An 18,891-nucleotide genomic window follows, 5' to 3' on the forward strand; every position below is an offset into this window, starting at 1 on the left:
TGTTCTGTATATTGACTCTGCCTATTCTGTGGCCTTACTCTCTGTACTGCCCACCATACAGTGCCCTCACTCTCTATACTGAGCACTCCATTTTTTCCTGTAAAATCCCTCTGAATATTCAGCTTTATATGTGCATGCCTCCTCCTGGCTTAGGAGATAAGATGTGGACATTGATGTGGAAAGTGGTTTGGATCCACTCAATGTAACAGTGATTGAATTCACAGTGGCTCAGTGGTTACCATTGCAGTCTTGCAGCGCCCGGGTCATGGGTTCTAAAATCCCACCTAGAACAACATCGTCAAGGAGTTTGTATGTTCTCCCCATGTTTGCGTGGGTTTTCTCTAGGTTCTCCGGTTTCCTCCCACACTTCAAAGATATTGAGAGGAATTAGTGTGGGATCCCCATGACAGTCAAATACACATGATGTTGGGAGAGTGAAGGATCCGGCCTGCTGGATTTCAGAGGCTAATTTATACTTTTTGCTTGGTGCGATTATAGAGTTTACCCCTGTTGTCTTGTTACTTCCTTCCTGCTCTTGATTTCAGCCTGAATCTCTTATGGTCTTATCATTTGTGTGTGCGTGCTGTGTAACAGAGTTTTGGTTTTTCTCTTGTATGTCTATTTCTGTGGTTTCAACACAGTCTTGTCCTGTCCATCCTTGGAGGGAGGGGAAATTAGATCAAAACTGATCAGCAGGAGGGCCAGGAAGGAGACTCAGGCATCTCCACCATCAGGAGTATCCCTGAGATTAGGGGTAGCATAGGATCACAGTGACATTTTGACATACTTTAGACTCACTGCGAATCGTATCGCTCACAATCAATTTTTTTTAGAAAAATTTGGTGAAACTGAAAATTTTGAACTTAACTCATCTCGATCATAGATTGTTCTCCTTACTCACCGAGCATAATGTGTCTGTACAATAATAGACAGAAGAAATTTTCATGGACCAGTTTAGCACATGGACAATACTCATTAGTCACTGGGCCCCCCAAGCAGGTCTAAGTCCCCAATTTATCTATACAGAAAGCAGAAAGGTGAATTCTCAAAATTTCAGGTGTTCTCAAGATTAATTGATCCAAAGGGGTCCCACAGATGCAATCAAGTTGGAATCTGTAAACGATCATAATCAGAGGGTATGGCTACACCTGGGACATGGAGCCTTATGGAGGTTAGTATTACAAAAAACAGGAGGGGGTTTGGGTACCCCATTACAAATTTTGTATTTGGGTCCCAGTTGCTTCAAGTTAAGCATCTGGACCTAGTTGTATATATAACCCTGGTAGACCCTGGTAGATCTGATGACATTTTCGAACGGAAACCTTATTTAAATCCAAATCACCATAAATATCAATGTCTAATTTGATGGTAATTCCACATCAATGACCTGAAGTTTAACTATTTTTTTGTTAAGTGGCCTTATGATTTTGTTCTTATAAGTCCTTATTGAGATAGCTGAAGGACCCATCTATAGATCAATGAATAGTCTCACTGGTACCGCTATGACTTACGTTCAGATTTAACAAAATCCATGTTTGGATGTTCTCCACTTGATGGCATCTGTTTTCCAAAACCATAATTAACTTCTTACGACATTGGTGTCTTAGCTTTAAATGCGACGTTCAACTTTGGCCCCTTTTATTCCACCATTATCTTTTTGACGGTCCATAATTGAAGGAAATCCCATTTGATAGCCCAGCTGGTGACCATGGTCCCGAGACATTTTCTATCCCCTTGGTGTTGGTTGAGCACAGGAAGACTATATGTATGCAATTAACTTAATATGTTATCCCTATGGGCAGCTTGTCATATAAAAAGACATAACACTTCTCAACAGTCAACAGATAGAGGCCGAGAGTGAGAAAAAGTGTGCATCTTCCCTTCAATCTCCTCGAACTCATTTATTAATCTTGTAGACCATTTCTTTCCTCGGGGCATCTCAGTAAATTGCTTTCTCCTTCTTATTCCCGGTCTTGGCAAGCTATGCTGGTTCCTTCTCTCTTGAAACCGGTCGTGTTATTCTGTGGTGCCCTTTTCTACCAGAGGTTGTCTCGAGACTTGTTGCTCTTAGCTTGTCTTCTGATTCCAGGTGCTGGAGGATTGGTGATAGATCAAGGGTGTAAGATTCGAGGGAATAATATCTCTGGCCTGTATCGCGATGGAGACATTATCATTGGTGGTATATTTCCTGTCCATGTGTATAGGACCTACCATGAGTTGACGTTCAAAAACCCACCACCTCCAGTGACCTGCAACACGTGAGTAGAACACCAGTTATATTTTAGATACCGATCTCAGCATAAAGGAGTACACCCCACATCAAAAACTACTAAATCTAATATTTGTATGACCTCCATGATTTGTAAGAACAGCATCAAGTTTTCTAAGGCATGGAATGAACAAGTTGGTAACATGATGCAACTTCTATCTTTTTCCATTCTCCAGGAACTTACTCTTTTAGAGAATTAGATGGTTAATTGAGAGTGATGACAGCTTGTCTCTTCAGAACTTCCCATAGGTTCTTGGTTAGGTTCAGGTCAGGAGAAACTCGACCACTAAATTATTTCACCAGTTCTCCTTCAGAAATGCAACAGTGGCCTTAGATGTGTGTTCTGGATCATTGTCATGTTGGAAAAGTGTACATGTACCAAGGGCATGGAGTGATGGCGGCATCTTCTCCGTCACCGTAGAGCAGAATATCTGTGAATTCATGATCCCATCAATGCCATGTAGCTCCCGACACCAGGAGAACCCCTGCATACCCACATGAGGACACCAGCACCACCATGTTCTGATATAGGCACTATGCATTTTTCTTTGAACTCATCACCTTTCCAATACTATACAATTTTGAAGCCATCAGTTCCAAAAACTTTTCTTTTGCTCTTATCACTCCAGAGTATAAAATCCCAGTAGTCTTCATATTTTTCAGCAGGGCCCTGGCAAATTGTAGGTGAATTTTTAATCTTCTTGGACCCTTCAACTTTTTTGCGTAAATAAATTATTTTCTTTCTCAGGTCTTGTGACATTTCTCTCCCATGTGGTGCCATTGCTGACAGCAACAAATAGGAAGAGGTTTTCTTTGTTAAGTAACACCCTGCCCTCAACCATCTGCTGGTCACCTGATTAATTAAATTAGACTTACCTATGGTTGATATCTTAATTTGAATTTTAATCAAAATTTCATCTTCGCCCCTTTCATTGGGGTGTACTCATTTTTACAATATTGTTTTTATTATAGTTGATAAGAAAAATATTTTTTGAGGAATGGTCAAATAACAAACCCTGTTTGAAATCAATGACCCTCATTTGTGGGAGTAAATTGTAGTATGGAATCTCATAGAAAATGTTGATTCTGAACGGAAACTAAAGGTTTTCTGACAAATCTGTTGGGGTGTACTCATTTATGCTGAACACTATATATTTAAATCCCGATTCCAGCCATAATTTTTAAATGGAGTTATGAACAGAAGATACAGGGGGTGTGTGTTATATATTAAAATAAACAATATCAAATCTGATGTCATTCTATAGTGTGGGAAAAAAAAGAGCAGGGTGTAGGAGGTACTCATATTGATTAAATGATTTTAGGGTTGCGGAGTTGTTGGTCTCATCCTATGATACAGGGAAAAAGTATTGAACATGTTACTGAAATTGAATAAATACTTCCCACAAAAGCCTTTGTTGGTGATAAAGCTTCCAGACGCCTCCTGTATGGAGACACTAGTCGCCTGCATTGCTCAGGTGGATTTTGGCCCATTCTTCCGCACACACTCCTCACATCCTGTATGGAGACACTAGTCGCCTGCATTGCTCAGGTGGATTCTGGCCCATTCTTCCGCACACACTCCTCACATCCTGTATGGAGACACTAGTCGCCTGCATTGCTCAGGTGGATTTTGGCCCATTCTTCCGCACACACTCCTCACATCCTGTATGGAGACACTAGTCGCCTGCATTGCTCAGGTGGATTCTGGCCCATTCTTCCGCACACACTCCTCACATCCTGTATGGAGACACTAGTCGCCTGCATTGCTCAGGTGGATTTTGGCCCATTCTTCCGCACACACTCCTCACATCCTGTATGGAGACACTAGTCGCCTGCATTGCTCAGGTGGATTCTGGCCCATTCTTCCACACACACTCCTCACATCCTGTATGGAGACACTAGTCGCATGCATTGCTCAGGTGGATTTTGGCCCATTCTTCCGCACACACTCCTCACATCCTGTATGGAGACACTAGTCACCTGCATTGCTCAGGTGGATTCTGGCCCATTCTTCCACACACACTCCTCACATCCTGTATGGAGACACTAGTCGCATGCATTGCTCAGGTGGATTTTGGCCCATTCTTCCGCACACACTCCTCACATCCTGTATGGAGACACTAGTCGCATGCATTGCTCAGGTGGATTCTGGCCCATTCTTCCACACACACTCCTCACATCCTGTGTGGAGACACTAGTCGCCTGCATTGCTCAGGTGGATTCTGGCCCATTCTGCCACACACACACTCCTCACATCCTGTATGGAGACACTAGTCGCATGCATTGCTCAGGTGGATTTTGGCCCATTCTTCCGCACACACTCCTCACATCCTGTATGGAGACACTAGTCGCCTGCATTGCTCAGGTGGATTCTGGCCCATTCTTCCGCACACACTCCTCACATCCTGTATGGAGACACTAGTCGCCTGCATTGCTCAGGTGGATTTTGGCCCATTCTTCCGCACACACACTCCTCACATCCTGTATGGAGACACTAGTCGCCTGCATTGCTCAGGTGGATTTTGGCCCATTCTTCTGCACACACTCCTCACATCCTGTATGGAGACACTAGTCGCCTGCATTGCTCAGGTGGATTCTGGCCCATTCTTCCACACACACTCCTCACATCCTGTATGGAGACACTAGTCGCATGCATTGCTCAGGTGGATTTTGGCCCATTCTTCCGCACACACTCCTCACATCCTGTATGGAGACACTAGTCGCATGCATTGCTCAGGTGGATTTTGGCCCATTCTTCCGCACACACTCCTCACATCCTGTATGGAGACACTAGTCACCTGCATTGCTCAGGTGGATTCTGGCCCATTCTTCCACACACACTCCTCACATCCTGTGTGGAGACACTAGTCGCCTGCATTGCTCAGGTGGATTCTGGCCCATTCTGCCACACACACACTCCTCACATCCTGTATGGAGACACTAGTCGTATGCATTGCTCAGGTGGATTTTGGCCCATTCTTCCACACACACACTCCTCACATCCTGTATGGAGACACTAGTCGCCTGCATTGCTCAGGTGGATTTTGGCCCATTCTTCCACACACACTCCTCACATCCTGCAGGTCCCGGCTCCTTCTATGAACTCTGAGCTTTAGTTCCTTCCAGACATACTGGATTCAGCTCGGCCATTCTAACAGATTTATTGTTTTTGTCTGAAACCAGTTGAGAGTTTCCTTGGCCGTGTGTTTGGGATGATTGTCTGCTGAGATGTCCTCCATTGTTTCGTCTTCATCATTTTTTATGAAAAAAGTTCCAGGTCACTGAATTGTTCATCTATTTCATCTATCTGGAGCTTGGAGTTGCTTTGTCACAGCATTTGGAAATAAAGTAGAATTTGGAGTCTGGCTCAACAAACTTCAGATTTCTTTATTCTTTAAGATACAGTACAGACAGCACACTCCAAATCCCCTGTTTTGTCAAACAACGTTGTGATAGTGGAATATTGTGGATTCTGTACCATTTTGTGTGGGTTAATGTTTGGGCGTGGTTCACTGTCCATTCTGTGTTCCTTGTGTGTACATTGTCCTCTTTGCAGGTTTAATCCCTCCCATGCCAGGCTTTTGCTCCTAAGTTGGGGGAGGGGGCGTGGGATCCACCTAACTTCTTTGCTTACCTGAGGGGATGAGGCAGTCTGTTTGAGAACTTGAAGGAAGAAAGATTGAACCTCTGGGAGAAACTGGCTTCTCAGAGAGAAACTGGACAATTATTCGCTTATATTCGATTATATCGCTTACCGGACTATATTTGCGTTACTGGACTAATTTTACCCTCTGTTTTGTGGATTATTTGATGGACATTCTGGATTGCTTGGAATAAATATGATTTGGATTGCTCAGTCATCTCTCGCTCTGTTGATCATGTGATATGGGAGAAACAAACGTGTTTCAGATATCAAGCATCTTTATTAATGTCCCCATGAATAAGGATGCTTGTCAGCTGAAATGCGTTGTTTGTGAAAACAGGGGATTTGGAGTGTGCTGTCTGTAATGCATCTTAAAGAATAAAAAAATCTGATGTTTGTTGAGCTGGGCATGCTGGTGGTGGTGGTCAGGCTGGTAGTGGTCAGTCGCCTGCTGATCTTGGTACAGTGCAGGTTGAAAATCACTGTTCTGTTCTCGTCCTTACTTTCTTTAAAAAAGTGCCAGACTGGGGAACACCTAACTCTTGGTCTGGAAACTTGCTACATGTGGGTGGTCTGGGGAGCAATTGTTCTCCCTCTGGCCACCCCACTGCCTTTTACTGCCTGTTGCGGTGCTGTGAATCCCTCCTCCTCCACACTGCTGTCCTCACTCTGCATGGCCCTTTCTCAGGTTGGGTCAGTGACTTCATCATCCACCACCTTGTCTTCCACTTCCGTACTCTGGTCCTCCTGACTTTTTGACTTTTTGGCTACGGTGTCTCACTATCATCGACCTCTTGAGGCAGTAATTGCTGTTACCAACTATTGTCTTCTTGTGATTGTGGTTGCTCAAATATTTGTGCATCACCGCACACAATGTCCGCATGTCCCTCTTCAAACATGCAGGGCAAGAGGCTAGAAGCAGCCATGAATGGAAAGGTAAAGAGCTCCTTGGAGTATTGTAATGTTAAATCACTTGTCTCCTGGGACTTGACATGCTGGGAGGAGGGTCAGGATCAGAGTGAGGATTATGTTGTCCAGACTCTTGGCTAGTGAGACTAGACCGTGTGAAAGACAAGGTGGTGCTGGGGAAAAGTTTGGAAGCATTATCTGCCATCCATCCAACAACATGCTCGCACTGTTCTGGCTTCAATAGTGGTGTCCTACGCCCCCTTGCAAAATGGGACAGGAAGCTAGGTCTTGTGAATGAGCGTGTTTGTCGTGCTTCCACAGCAGGAACAGTTTCACCTGGCTCATGGCCATGGCCTCTGGGTGCACCAACATCAGCGGGATGTCCACTTTCTCCATCACTCACTGCACGTGTGGCGCCCCTGAGGCTTCGGTTGCCATAGGGTACTGCACCTCTCTTAAACTGCAGTGCTTATCCTGGATCCAGAGTAAGTCGGTACCGGTTCCACTACATGCAAACTCATACACACAACCAGGTTGCCCTCCCCACTGGGGGCCAGGCTAGGGTCGGGTTTTAAGGTAGTCACCAAACATGGGGGGCAGCCACCCACTAGTGACAGGGACCCGGGGGAGGAGCAGCCACCAGAGGGAGATAGCCAACATGACAGTTAGGGGGTTCTCCAGGAGGAGAGGAAAGGAGCAGATGGGTTTTACCGGTGGCTCTGGTGGGCCACAGGAGTCAAGACGGTTGCCGAGGGGAGAGCTTAATTGCTCCTTCGGGACCGACGCAGTGCAGGGTGCAGAATCTTAGGGTGGAACTAACTTCAAGTGGTATCACCAGAATCTCTGCAGGACAGGGGAATTGCATGTCCCCCAGGCCATCAAAGTTCCCGGAGCACAGTGCCACATTGGGTCCGGAGTCAAGACTCAAGTCAGGCTCCACTGCGGACCCTCGGCACCTACATACGGGACAGGAGACAACAAGTCAAGAACTAGGGTCCCAAAGTAGCTTCAGACCACAAGGATCCATGTCTACAGGCGCAAGCAGGAAGGGCCCACCGACCACCATACCAGGTCAGACCTCCAACGGATCCGGGATCGACTGGGGACCATCACTGCAGTAGCCGATATCTCCTGGGCAATCTAAGAACTGTAAGTAAAGGAACCTTGACCAGCAGAGACTGTGTCAGCCTGTCCTTGCCGGCGCCCTGCGTTTCGGCGCCAACGGCCACTACTCCCCTCATCATCCTCCCGCTCCACCTGTGGGGAGCAGAACCATCTTTATTGCTACAACCATCTGCCCCGGAGGACAGAGACAGCAGCGGCGGCTAATCCCTGGCCGCCTACCGCAGGTGGCATCACGAGACAGTCCTCCTCACCCTCCAGGGCCACCCATGACATCCCCAGACTCGACATCCCCGGCCTGGCGACGAGTAACGTTTAACCCCTGCCCCGTGGGTGCTACACATACGTTTTGCATTTTAAATTATGTAGATATTATATATAAATATCAGCAGTGAGAAAGGGGATAATACATAACTTTTATTAGAATTATTTAAAAAAAAATTGCGTAGTGCTGCAATTCATAAAATAATTTTTTGTGCAAAAAAAATGAAACAATACTCATGTCCAAGAGGACCAACAAAGATAGTGTTGGAGCCCCCCCGGTGGTGTCCGTCAGTAATAGACCATAATCACCAGATGGACATTGAGGGGCTTCAACACCAAATTAGTGTCCAAGATTCATAGACACTGTAAAGTGATGACTGCTATGGGCCGGGTAAACAGGGCATCAACCTATAATTCTATCTATTAGTCAGGTTAGGGTCATAGGAGGATATATTCCAGTGGGAACCAAACCTCCCAATAGGACTCACCAGTGTAACATACAGTGTGGGGTTAATAAATCCCCCAAAAAACAAGCTTTTCATACATGTAAACACCAAAAATTACCACCATAACCTAACAAAAATCCATCCAAGATCACAGTGGTGTTTCCTGGATTTAATTCAGAGTATAGTCACGGCAGTAAACATATAGGTATAATTATTGCCTCTTGCTTATAATATCCGGCTCATTTATACACGGTCCCGAATCTACTGGACCCCGTTAATTAACTGATTGACTCTAGGTCCTTTCCCACGCAAAGTCCCAAAAGAAGGCAACAGCCCACCGATTCTGGATAACGGCCACCGCCAAGGACCAAGAGATCCAACGGGCCAGCGCCTGCGGGCAAAGGGCTCTCCCGACGTACACGCCGGGGAGCGGGACTCCCGTCGCTGAAGCGCGGTTGTCCAATTTTAAAAAAACAGGTACAGGAGAAGACGGACACCATCAACCGTTTTGGGGACCGAAGTGACCGGCTGCGGGCACCGACTATCCACGGTTTGGTTTACCAGAGACTCCTGTGTGTTTGTCCGAGTGAGTACCACTGGGCCTGCGGGCCGTGCACCAACACTGCACCACATCAACCGGGTCCCGGGGCCCCCACCCCATGCCCACGGAAGGGTTAACATCACAAGCTGCCCCCAACATCTCCCCCGGGGTGCCCAGTAACCGGCAGCGGTGGTGCCTACATTCACCACAAACCGTGGGTGGCGTCACAAACTCAAACCTAAACAAAAAAACCCTTCTCAACACGCCAGCCCCCTTACAGAGCGACGTGACCCCCGATCCGGAGGCGCTTGAGCCACCGACACACGAGCCCGGATCCGAGCGCGGGGCGGTACACACAGCACTTCAGGATTCTCATAGACTTTGCTGTGATACGTTTTCCCTTGCAGATTTATTCAAATCTGCAAGAAAAAACGCATAAAAAAATGCAATAAAAACACAGCGTGTGCACAACAACTAAAAATGCGACTTGTGCACACAGTCTACTACTCTGACAACATTGTTCCCAGCACTGACCTGGGAGTCAGAGATGCATCCAGGTTATTTCCCATGCTGTTCCCATCCATTTCTGCGATTTTCCTACCTCCCAGCCCTCCTGGGAGGAGTCTTCTGTAAAAAAAAGATTGAGTTTCCCATTGACTTCCATTATACTCGTTACTCGAGTCGAGCCCCTATGAGTGTCCAGTTTGAGTACCGAGCATTCGAGCATTTTAGTCTTCACTCATCAATAATAATAATAATAATCATTATTTCTGTTTGCTATGATACCAAATACCAAAACCTATTAGTCTTAGTTGAGAACATGGCTTCACGTTCTATATTAATATGTGCCAGAATGGCTGAATCCGTGTCTGGCCTTACCAGGACATCTTACATTTGTTTCCCTGCAGGTTTGTGCCCCTTACTTTTCAGTGGCTCCAGTCCCTGCTCCTGGCTATTGCAGAGATCAATAAATCTGACCGTCTTCTTCCCAATATGACCTTAGGGGTCCACTTGTCTGACTCCTGTGCATCACCGGGAAGAGCTCTGGAAGGGGCTAATTGGCTTCTTACCGAAAGTGATCACAGTTCTATACCTAACTTCCGATGTCACAGCAAGTCTACACCCCTTGGGGGAGTAATTGGGGACTCCAGTTCTGCCAGCTCACTAGTATTGGCCAGACTTCTAGGACTATACCATTACCCACAGGTAAGTGTCGGATACCATTTTTGACCATAGAACAAGGGTTGATGAGGGTTAATAATTAGGTTCCCCACCCTTGTGCACCTCAAATTCTAAATTAATTAGCCCAAGAACAAGTGTGGGTAGCAACCTGTGCAAACACCAGCATTAGCAAAAGCAGGACATTGGTTCCCCTGAGGGTCTTCTATCAATGCAAAAAAAGGTTCTCCCTATCTTACATGGTTGACGCCCATGTTCTGAGGAATGGCTAGAGATTGACGTACCATAGAGATAGAGATTCAGAGAGATAGTGTCACGTAGTCTCCCTGGTGTTTTGAGACTAGTGACTGCCTTAGGACAGGAGCCTCCCATCTCCATCTAGATGCCTCATTTAAACAAGGATCCTTTCCTTTGGCATCTCAAGAGTTAATTTCACTTTTTGTTGCCAGCAGCTCTGAGCAGGGCAGTCGACGCCCATTTAGGTTTAAATACTGGAGCTTTCCCAGTTGTCGTTGCTGCTGTTAGAATTCATTCTACTCTGGCCAGCCTGGTGGAAGGAGCTGCTGAGGAATTGTCATAAGCACATTCATCTGCTATTTTAGAGTCTGCTGCTGCTGCTGCTGCTGTGAAGTTTGGTGTTTGCATCCTTCTCTTTATTCCCCCATCTGTCTTTCCTTTCCCTCTGTTTATTAGCTGAGTGGTGAGTCTGGTGAACTCATTGGCATACTCACTTGGCAGAGTGAGTTTAGGGCCAGCTGAGGGACACAGGTATTCTGCTCGCCGACAGGTTGCAAGAACCTGTACAGGGACACTAAGGCTTCAGCTGGAGGTGAGTTCAGGAGGTTCCCCCTCACCCTTCTCCCTAGCAGCAGGGACTTTCATTGGATCATGACTCAAGTGTCCCCCCCCTTTTTGTTTGTGATGTTTTGTAATGCATCAGACCCCCGTCGGTCTGAACTCGTGTGTCACACACGTTACATACGGACATCTCCTACTCTGTGCGAGACAGATAGTTTCCTTCCTTCTGCTATTGTACATATTTTTTTACAAGAGAACATTGCACCTGAAGACTTCATTCCTGTTTTAGTCTCTACAAACAGAGAATCAACAATTTCGAAGGTTACATGATGCCCTTAGTGTTGATCCATCTTTCCCCTTATGGCAGTGGTCCCCAACCTGTGGCTTGGGAGCCACATGTGGCTTGCTGAAATGTGATGTGTAGCTTGCACCTGTCTTCCAGCTTGGTGCATAAGCACCAGGTCTAGCAAACAGCTATGAATATCAGGTCTCCCGATGGGGATGTTTGTGAGTAGCCCCACATAGAAGAGCAAATCTAGATGGGGTAAGGTAAGAACCCCTGGATCTTGGTATACTGCCTCAGTGTGATTTCTGTACTAGAGCTTTGGTTTTCATTATACCTGGGGGCTCTGTGCCTGTACGGTGAGGGTGGTGAGAGCTGGATGTGGCTCACGACCCTTTCTCGGAGCTTAATGTGGCTAGTGATACTCTTTCAAAGCTGAATGTGGCTCACAAGGTCAGAAAGGTTGGGGACCTCTGCCTTATGGCAACATTTTTCTCATATGCTCTTGACTATACCCAAAAATTAATGTGTACTGCCCCTGTGGCTTTCATTCATCAAGGATACGGAGGAAGTCGTCACCGGAAAACCACAAAAAACACACTCAACCATCACATAACACGGGAGCTCTTCCACTGGGCCTGGGCTAGGGTAGGTGCTGGGGTGGCCATCACAAGGTATGGGACCTCTTGCCTACTAGTTCAGGAACCCGGGAGGTGAGGCACCAACAGGGGAGTTAGGAGCCATCACACACAGTAGTCAGTCAGCTCTGGGTGCAGCAAGCGCCAGGTGGCACTCAGAAGAAGTTAAGCGGAGACACAGACAGTTTGGGGCCCGTGATCTGGAGCTGGAAGCTCGACCCGGGTTCTTAGGAAAGAAGGGGGGATCGCAGGGTTCGCGGGGAGTGCAGAAGGCACCCGTGATCTGTTCCACAGCCCAGGAGGTGGGGGTGAAGGGAAACTGTCAAAAGGTGACGCACAGGAGGAAACATCGGCCTCGACCTCCAAAGTATCCGGGATCGTCTGAAGCCCATCACAGTGTAGCTCGGTGCTCCCCCGCAGTGTGCTTCCAGTGAGTAAAGAAATTGAGCTGCACCCTCTGTGTCGTCCCGTTACTGATGACCCCTGCGCCATAGGCGACTACTACTCCTATCATCCTCCCTGGGGCCTAGCTCTAACTGTGGAGAGCTACAACACCCAAGCTGCGTCACGATCTGCCTCAGAAGAGAGACCTCCCGCAGCGACAGCTAATAACTGGCCGCACGCCACAGGTGGCATCACGAACAACTACTCCCATTGTCCCCATCCCCAGCTTTAATTGACACCGTCAGGGTCACGGAACCGGGCAAGGCCACCGCGGCGACCCAGGAGAAGCACCGCAGCGCGGTGACGGGTAACCCCATACCCCGTGGGCGCATCATATGGAACCAGGTAATCAAGTCTAGAAAAAAAATTAGGTCCATCAGTTTCATTACAAATGAAATTGAGACTCAGAAAATCACCTGCTCTTGGTCTACAGGATAAGGTTGCACCAGGGTTTTCAGAGTTCAGTGATGACAATGATTGGGAATTCAAGGAGTTGTCTGAGATTTTCAAAAAGTTTCCCAAACTATTTTTGCTAGTCCTTCAGCAATGCAATCACCTAGATCAGTCACGTGACTGCTGCAGACTATCACTGGTCTCAGTAGTCACATGCCTTACAAACAAGTGTCACTGCTGAGGACATTGATTGGATGCAGTGTTCACGTAACCAATGTAAGACTGGTAGGGACCACCAGAGTGAATGGGGGATTTAATGAGTGAGTTATTTTTTTAAAAAGAATCTTTGCTGCTTGCCAAATTTTTGAAAATCCCAAACAACCCTTTAAGGATAAATGTAGAAATGTCAAGGTACAAGGAAATGTTGGGTACACGTTAGAGCTTATGTGATCATGTCAATAACTTTTTGTAGTACTGTCTCCATTTATTTACAGATAAGTTATTTTTCCACAAGCTTTGTCTTAAGTGATAAGACACAGTTCCCTTCCTTCTTCAGGACTGTTCCTAGTGATACTTTTCAGTCACGTGGACTTGCACAGCTGGTGGCCTTTTTTGGCTGGACTTGGGTAGGATTGATGGCCGAAGACACTGATTATGGACTCGAGGGAATAAAGGCCACCAAGAAAGAGATTCTCAGGTCTGGGGCCTGCGTTGCTTTCACAGAGTACATTGTGACTAGCAGACCTGACCGAAATGCTCCACACCTTTCGAAAGTAATTGCAGAGTCGAATGCTTCTGCTGTTGTTGTCTTCTCTAGTGGTTCCAACCTTCTACCAGTAGTGGAGGAACTTCTGAGATGTAATATTACAGGGAAGATTTGGATCGCTAGTGAGTCATGGTCAACGTCAGGACTGGTCTCAAAAGAGAAGTATTGGGCAATCCTTCAGGGAACTATCGGATTTGCATTACACAGTGGACAGATAACTGGCTTCAAAGAGTTCCTTAGTGTTTCTAATCCTTTGAAGACCCCAGATAATATATACTTATTGGAGTTTTGGGAAGTAAATTTTGGCTGCAAATGGGAAAAGGCTGGATCTGTTTTGCCCAATGGCACCAAAAGATGCACAGGTCAAGAATCCCTTGAAAACACATTCAACAGCGTCAGCATTCTAAGGGTCACTTACAGTGTCTACATTGCAGTATATTCTTTGGCATGGGCGTTAGATGATATCATCACTCGTAGACGAAAAATTTGTTTATCTACACAGGAACGTTGCATGGAGCCCTTGATGAATCCTTGGGAGGTATCTTCATATCTTAATTATCATGTCGTATTGATGGGAGTTAGCATGACTTGCTCATAGGTGTCATGGGTGTGTCACGTGTGACAGACAGTCATGTGGTTTCTGGCCATCAATGGTCACAGTGTCTAGGTGCGCAGAATGCTCCCTTACTTTCCATTGTTCCTGCTGTCAATATTCATTGGTATAGGTAGCTTTCCTTCATCTATCTACCTTTTGGACCCAGCAGGAGCTCGACTTCCACCTGGCTGTTGATTGTCAGCATTCCCTTGGTAGGTTTGGTCAGGGGTCAACATATTCCTTCTCCCTAGACACAGGGTTTTTCTTCCCTTCCCCTTTACTGTGCACTTAGTACTTGCTCCGTAACTAGTGTGACAATATTTTAGAAAGAGCCTCAGAACAAAAATCTAAAGGGAGCTCCTCCCATAGTACTGAGTAACAAAAGTACAAAATGCCAATTCCCACGATGACTATGGGATAGTTTGGAACTGAGGCTCCTAATGTGTCCCTCAAGCTAGGGGGCCATATGCTATCCCTAATCTCAGGGATACTCCTGATGGTGGAGTGGTCTGAGACTCCTTCCTGGCCTTGCTCCTTGCCTTGTATCTGATTTCCCTTCCCCCCACCCTCAGGAAGAGATGGGACAGAAGTGTGATGAAACCCACAGATAAAGACAGACAAGGGAAAACCAAAACTCTGTCACCCAGCACGAACACGCAAAAGTAAAGACAATAAGAGATTCAGGAGAGAAAAAAGAGCAGGAGGGAGGCTACAAAACAACAGGGGTACACTCCACATCTGCATAAAGCAATGAGCACCATTTTCACCAATAAATCTGGGACACCACACCTCACAGACCAATATGGAATAAACTATAGTTGGCATGGGTGGAAGGTTTCAAGCAGCATAATTAGGAGGGGAGCAAATGTGATAGGCCTCCTCACAACATGTGATTAAAGCAAATCAGCGGAGCTTAACTCTTGCTAGTCTGCCTATGGATCAGCACACACAGGTCGACACCCGAGTCTGCCTGTGTTGATCCTAGACACCAGGGACACCATTGGGTGGAGTGTCAGACTGCAGACAATCAGAGGCGACTGATTGGCAGCAGTTTTCACGTGCTGTCTCCTCAATATGTTAACAATTGAGAGTATATGTAAACTATTAAGTAGTGTTTGGGGTAGACTTTGACTTGATATTTTCGCTCTATGAGCCAGGTGATTTATGATTGGAATGCTATGGATTTTTCTCTATAGATCCTACGTTCTTTGAGATCCATTTATTTCACCACTTCCGATGGCAAAGAGATTCACTATGATTCCAATGGAGACTTTCCAGCGGTGTACGATATTGTGAATTGGCAAATTGGGCTCCAGGGAGATGTCCAGCAGGTCAAAGTGGGTAGTTATGACGGTAACCCCAAACAAGGGAACAAATTCATGGTGTACACCAGCGCCATCCAGTGGACAAGAAGGCAAAGACAGGTATTGCTGATATTACATTTACAGTCTGGTATCATTCCTGTAATTTTCCTGATACTTTGCTTTACGTGCTTCACACTGACACTGAGATCATCAATGGAGCCAACATGAATTATGTAGAATATTCTTTGATATTTTTTCACTATTCCTCTTACTGCTTTTCTGCTTTCTAGACCCCAGTCTCTACCTGCAGTCACAGCTGTCCCCAGGGTTTCCGAAAAGCCTCAATCCCTGGAAAGCCTGTGTGCTGCTTCCAGTGTGTCCAGTGTCCTTCAGGAGATATCGCCAATAAGACAGGTACCTAGCAGGACCACTGTCTAAAATACAAAGGAATCTCTCACCAGGTTTTGCCACCTAATGTAAGAGAAGAATGATGGAGACGCAGAGACTCTAATTCCAGCGATGTGTCACTTATTGGGCTGCTTGCTGTAGTGTTGATACAATCACTGTTTTATCATCGGTGGATTATCCCTAGAGGATTAGTAAATCTGCTGCCAGGTTGTCTTCCATATTCATGAGCTCTGCATAGCTCTGCCCTCACCACTGATTGTCAGCTTTCTATCTACGCATAGTGTACACATAAATCTGCCATATTTGTACCGCTCTCTATCCATCTCTGTGACCTGTGAGAACCTCAGGCATGCCACCTCCCCATTATCTATATAGATGTGGGTCCAAGTGGTGAGACATGTGTGGCACCCCAGGACCTGGTCGCCACAACAGCATTGCCCCTCCAAAGGGTTAATGCTGAGCCTGGAGGTAATTGGGGAAATCATTGGCCAGTGGGTACAAACATCCAACGCAGTTTCTCCCTCAGGTCAGCAGAGGGAGCTCTGAACCTGGAGTTCCAGGGAGCATTCCTCAAGCCTGACCTGAGGGAGGAGTTAGTGTTCAGTCTGAGAGGAAAGTTCAAGGAGTGAAGACGCAGAGTGGTGCTGTTCTGTGGAACTGGGGCCTGGAGCTGGAATAGCTTGGCCCAGTGAAGCAGGACTGGCAGAAAGGCACAGGAGAGAATCAGACATCGGAGTCTGTGGTTGCTAGGGTGTAAAACCCTTCCCTGGCAGCCGAATCCAAAGGGCAGGAGAGCTGCACGCACATGGCCCATAAGCAACCTGAAGGTACAGCTGCACCAGCAGGGCCTGGTGTGGACTCCAGTAGAGAAGCACCAGAGAGGGCCTGCGCAGCCTACCACACAGGGAGAGGGACGTACCATCAGTCCCAGCAGCAAGAGGGCCATTGCTAACTCAGAGTGCAGGGTCCTATGAGAGCAAAGGAAGAACAGGGAGTAGGCCTCATACTCAGCTGGCCAAAAAGAGCACCCCAGTTACTTCCAGGCCGGCCGGAGCCTTCTACCACCTGTAACGGTCTCCCAGGACTAACCGTTTACCAAGTAAAAGAGGAGAAGGTAAAGAGACTGTTGTTTGTGTCCGGTCCTTTCACCGCCCTGTCGGCCCTGCACTACACCGCAACTACATCGACACTTACAAGCACCAACAGTTGCCCTGGGGCACCGCTCCACCCGTGGGGAGCAGTAACACCATTGCTGCCGTTCCATCACCCCGGAGGCCTCATACAGAAGCGGCGGCTTAATAGCCGCAAACCACAGGTGGCATCACGAAAATTATAAACTGTAATCACACCCAAGTCACTGCAGACATCTTAATTGATTCCCGCCAGGGTCACGGAGTCGGGCCCCGCCACCACTGACGATCCCCCGGACTAGTCCAGCCCGGCACCGGGTGTCCCATAGCCCTGGGGTGGGCGTGTCACATGCATGTTTTGAACATTTATGGCATATCATCTTGATATGGAATAAGTGTCCCAGGTGGCAGATGGCATCTTGTGTGAGCAACACCAACAAAGAGCCATTAATGCCCCAAGCAGTAGATCAGGACAAGATAGTCAGACATCTGTCTCCAAAGATACAGGACTCTTCCAGTAAAAAGTTATGGATTCAGAGACGTGTCATGTGAGCCATCGCATTAATTAATGAATTTCCAAAAGTAATCCTAGATCTATCTCCTCTATCCTAGATTCCATTGACTGTTTCCGATGTCCATGGGACCAATGGCCAAACGATCTACAGAATCAGTGTGTCATGAAGGTTGTGGACTTTCTATCCTTTGAAGAACCATTAGGAGCAACCTTGATGGCAACAAGTATTAGCTCCTCTATGATCCCAGTGGCCTTGTTGGGGCTTTTTATCCATTATAAGACCACTCCCATTGTCAGAGCCAATAACTACTCCATAAGTTGTCTTCTCCTGTTGTCCATCACTCTCTGTTTTTTGTGCTCATTAACATTTATCGGTTATCCACAACCTGAGAAATGTCTTCTCCGTCAGGTGGCATTTGGCATGGTCTTTTCTCTTTGCATCTCCTGTGTCCTGGCTAAAACCATCACGGTCATCATAGCTTTCAATGCCACAAAGCCAGACAGCGGTTTAAGAAAATGGACGGGTGCAAAAACATCCTATTTTGTCATAGGGCTGGGAGTTTTCATCCAATTTTGTGTTTGTATAATGTGGTTATCCCTTTCTACACCGTTTCTAGACCTTGACATTCTCAGCCAACCTGGCATGATCACAGCGAAATGTAATGAAGGATCAACCACTGCTTTTTGGTGCATGCTCGGATATCTGGGTCTTCTGGCTACCATCAGTTTCATCCTTGCCTTCCTAGCTCGAAGTCTTCCTGATAGCTTCAACGAGGCTAAATTCATTACCTTCAGCATGCTGGCCTTCCTAAGTGTCTGGGTATCTTTTATTCCTGCCTACCTTAGTGCTCAAGGCAAGTACACCTCAGCCATGGAGATTTTTGCTATCTTGTCGTCAAGTTGGGCATTAGTTCTATGTATCTTCATGCCCAAATGCTATATTATCCTCTTTCAACCAGAGATGAACACAAAAGACAATCTGATGGGGAAAGTGAAAAGATAATATAAGAATAATAAAAAAGCCTAGGAGTTCTATGACTAACACCATAGTGAGCATACAATAAAGTTGGCTGACCAAATAAAACTACATGGTTCTCAATATTTGACTCTCAGTATTTTGAGAAACAGTTATCTGTGTCATGATTCCTGAAAAGGAAGGAATCCCATACGGTCAAACTATTATTTTATAGCTCAACAATGAAAGAAGCCAATAATCAGGGCTCTCGACCATCACTCCAATGACTA

General features: G+C 46.5%; 1 protein-coding gene across 1 annotated transcript; it reads left to right on the forward strand.

Moving 5' to 3' along the window:
* The first annotated feature begins 1,155 nt into the window (after positions 1–1,155).
* On the forward strand, positions 1,156–18,649 carry LOC142302817 (extracellular calcium-sensing receptor-like). The gene is made up of 7 exons (XM_075343928.1): positions 1,156–1,171; positions 2,090–2,258; positions 10,103–10,400; positions 13,424–14,233; positions 15,487–15,714; positions 15,885–16,008; positions 17,745–18,649. The coding sequence occupies exons 1-7, from the start codon at positions 1,156–1,158 to the stop codon at positions 18,647–18,649; spliced, it is 2,550 nt and encodes an 849-aa protein (XP_075200043.1).
* Positions 18,650–18,891: the final 242 nt, after the last annotated feature.

Source organism: Anomaloglossus baeobatrachus, chromosome 4, assembly GCF_048569485.1.
Source record: "Anomaloglossus baeobatrachus isolate aAnoBae1 chromosome 4, aAnoBae1.hap1, whole genome shotgun sequence".
Classification (NCBI taxonomy): domain Eukaryota; kingdom Metazoa; phylum Chordata; class Amphibia; order Anura; family Aromobatidae; genus Anomaloglossus; species Anomaloglossus baeobatrachus.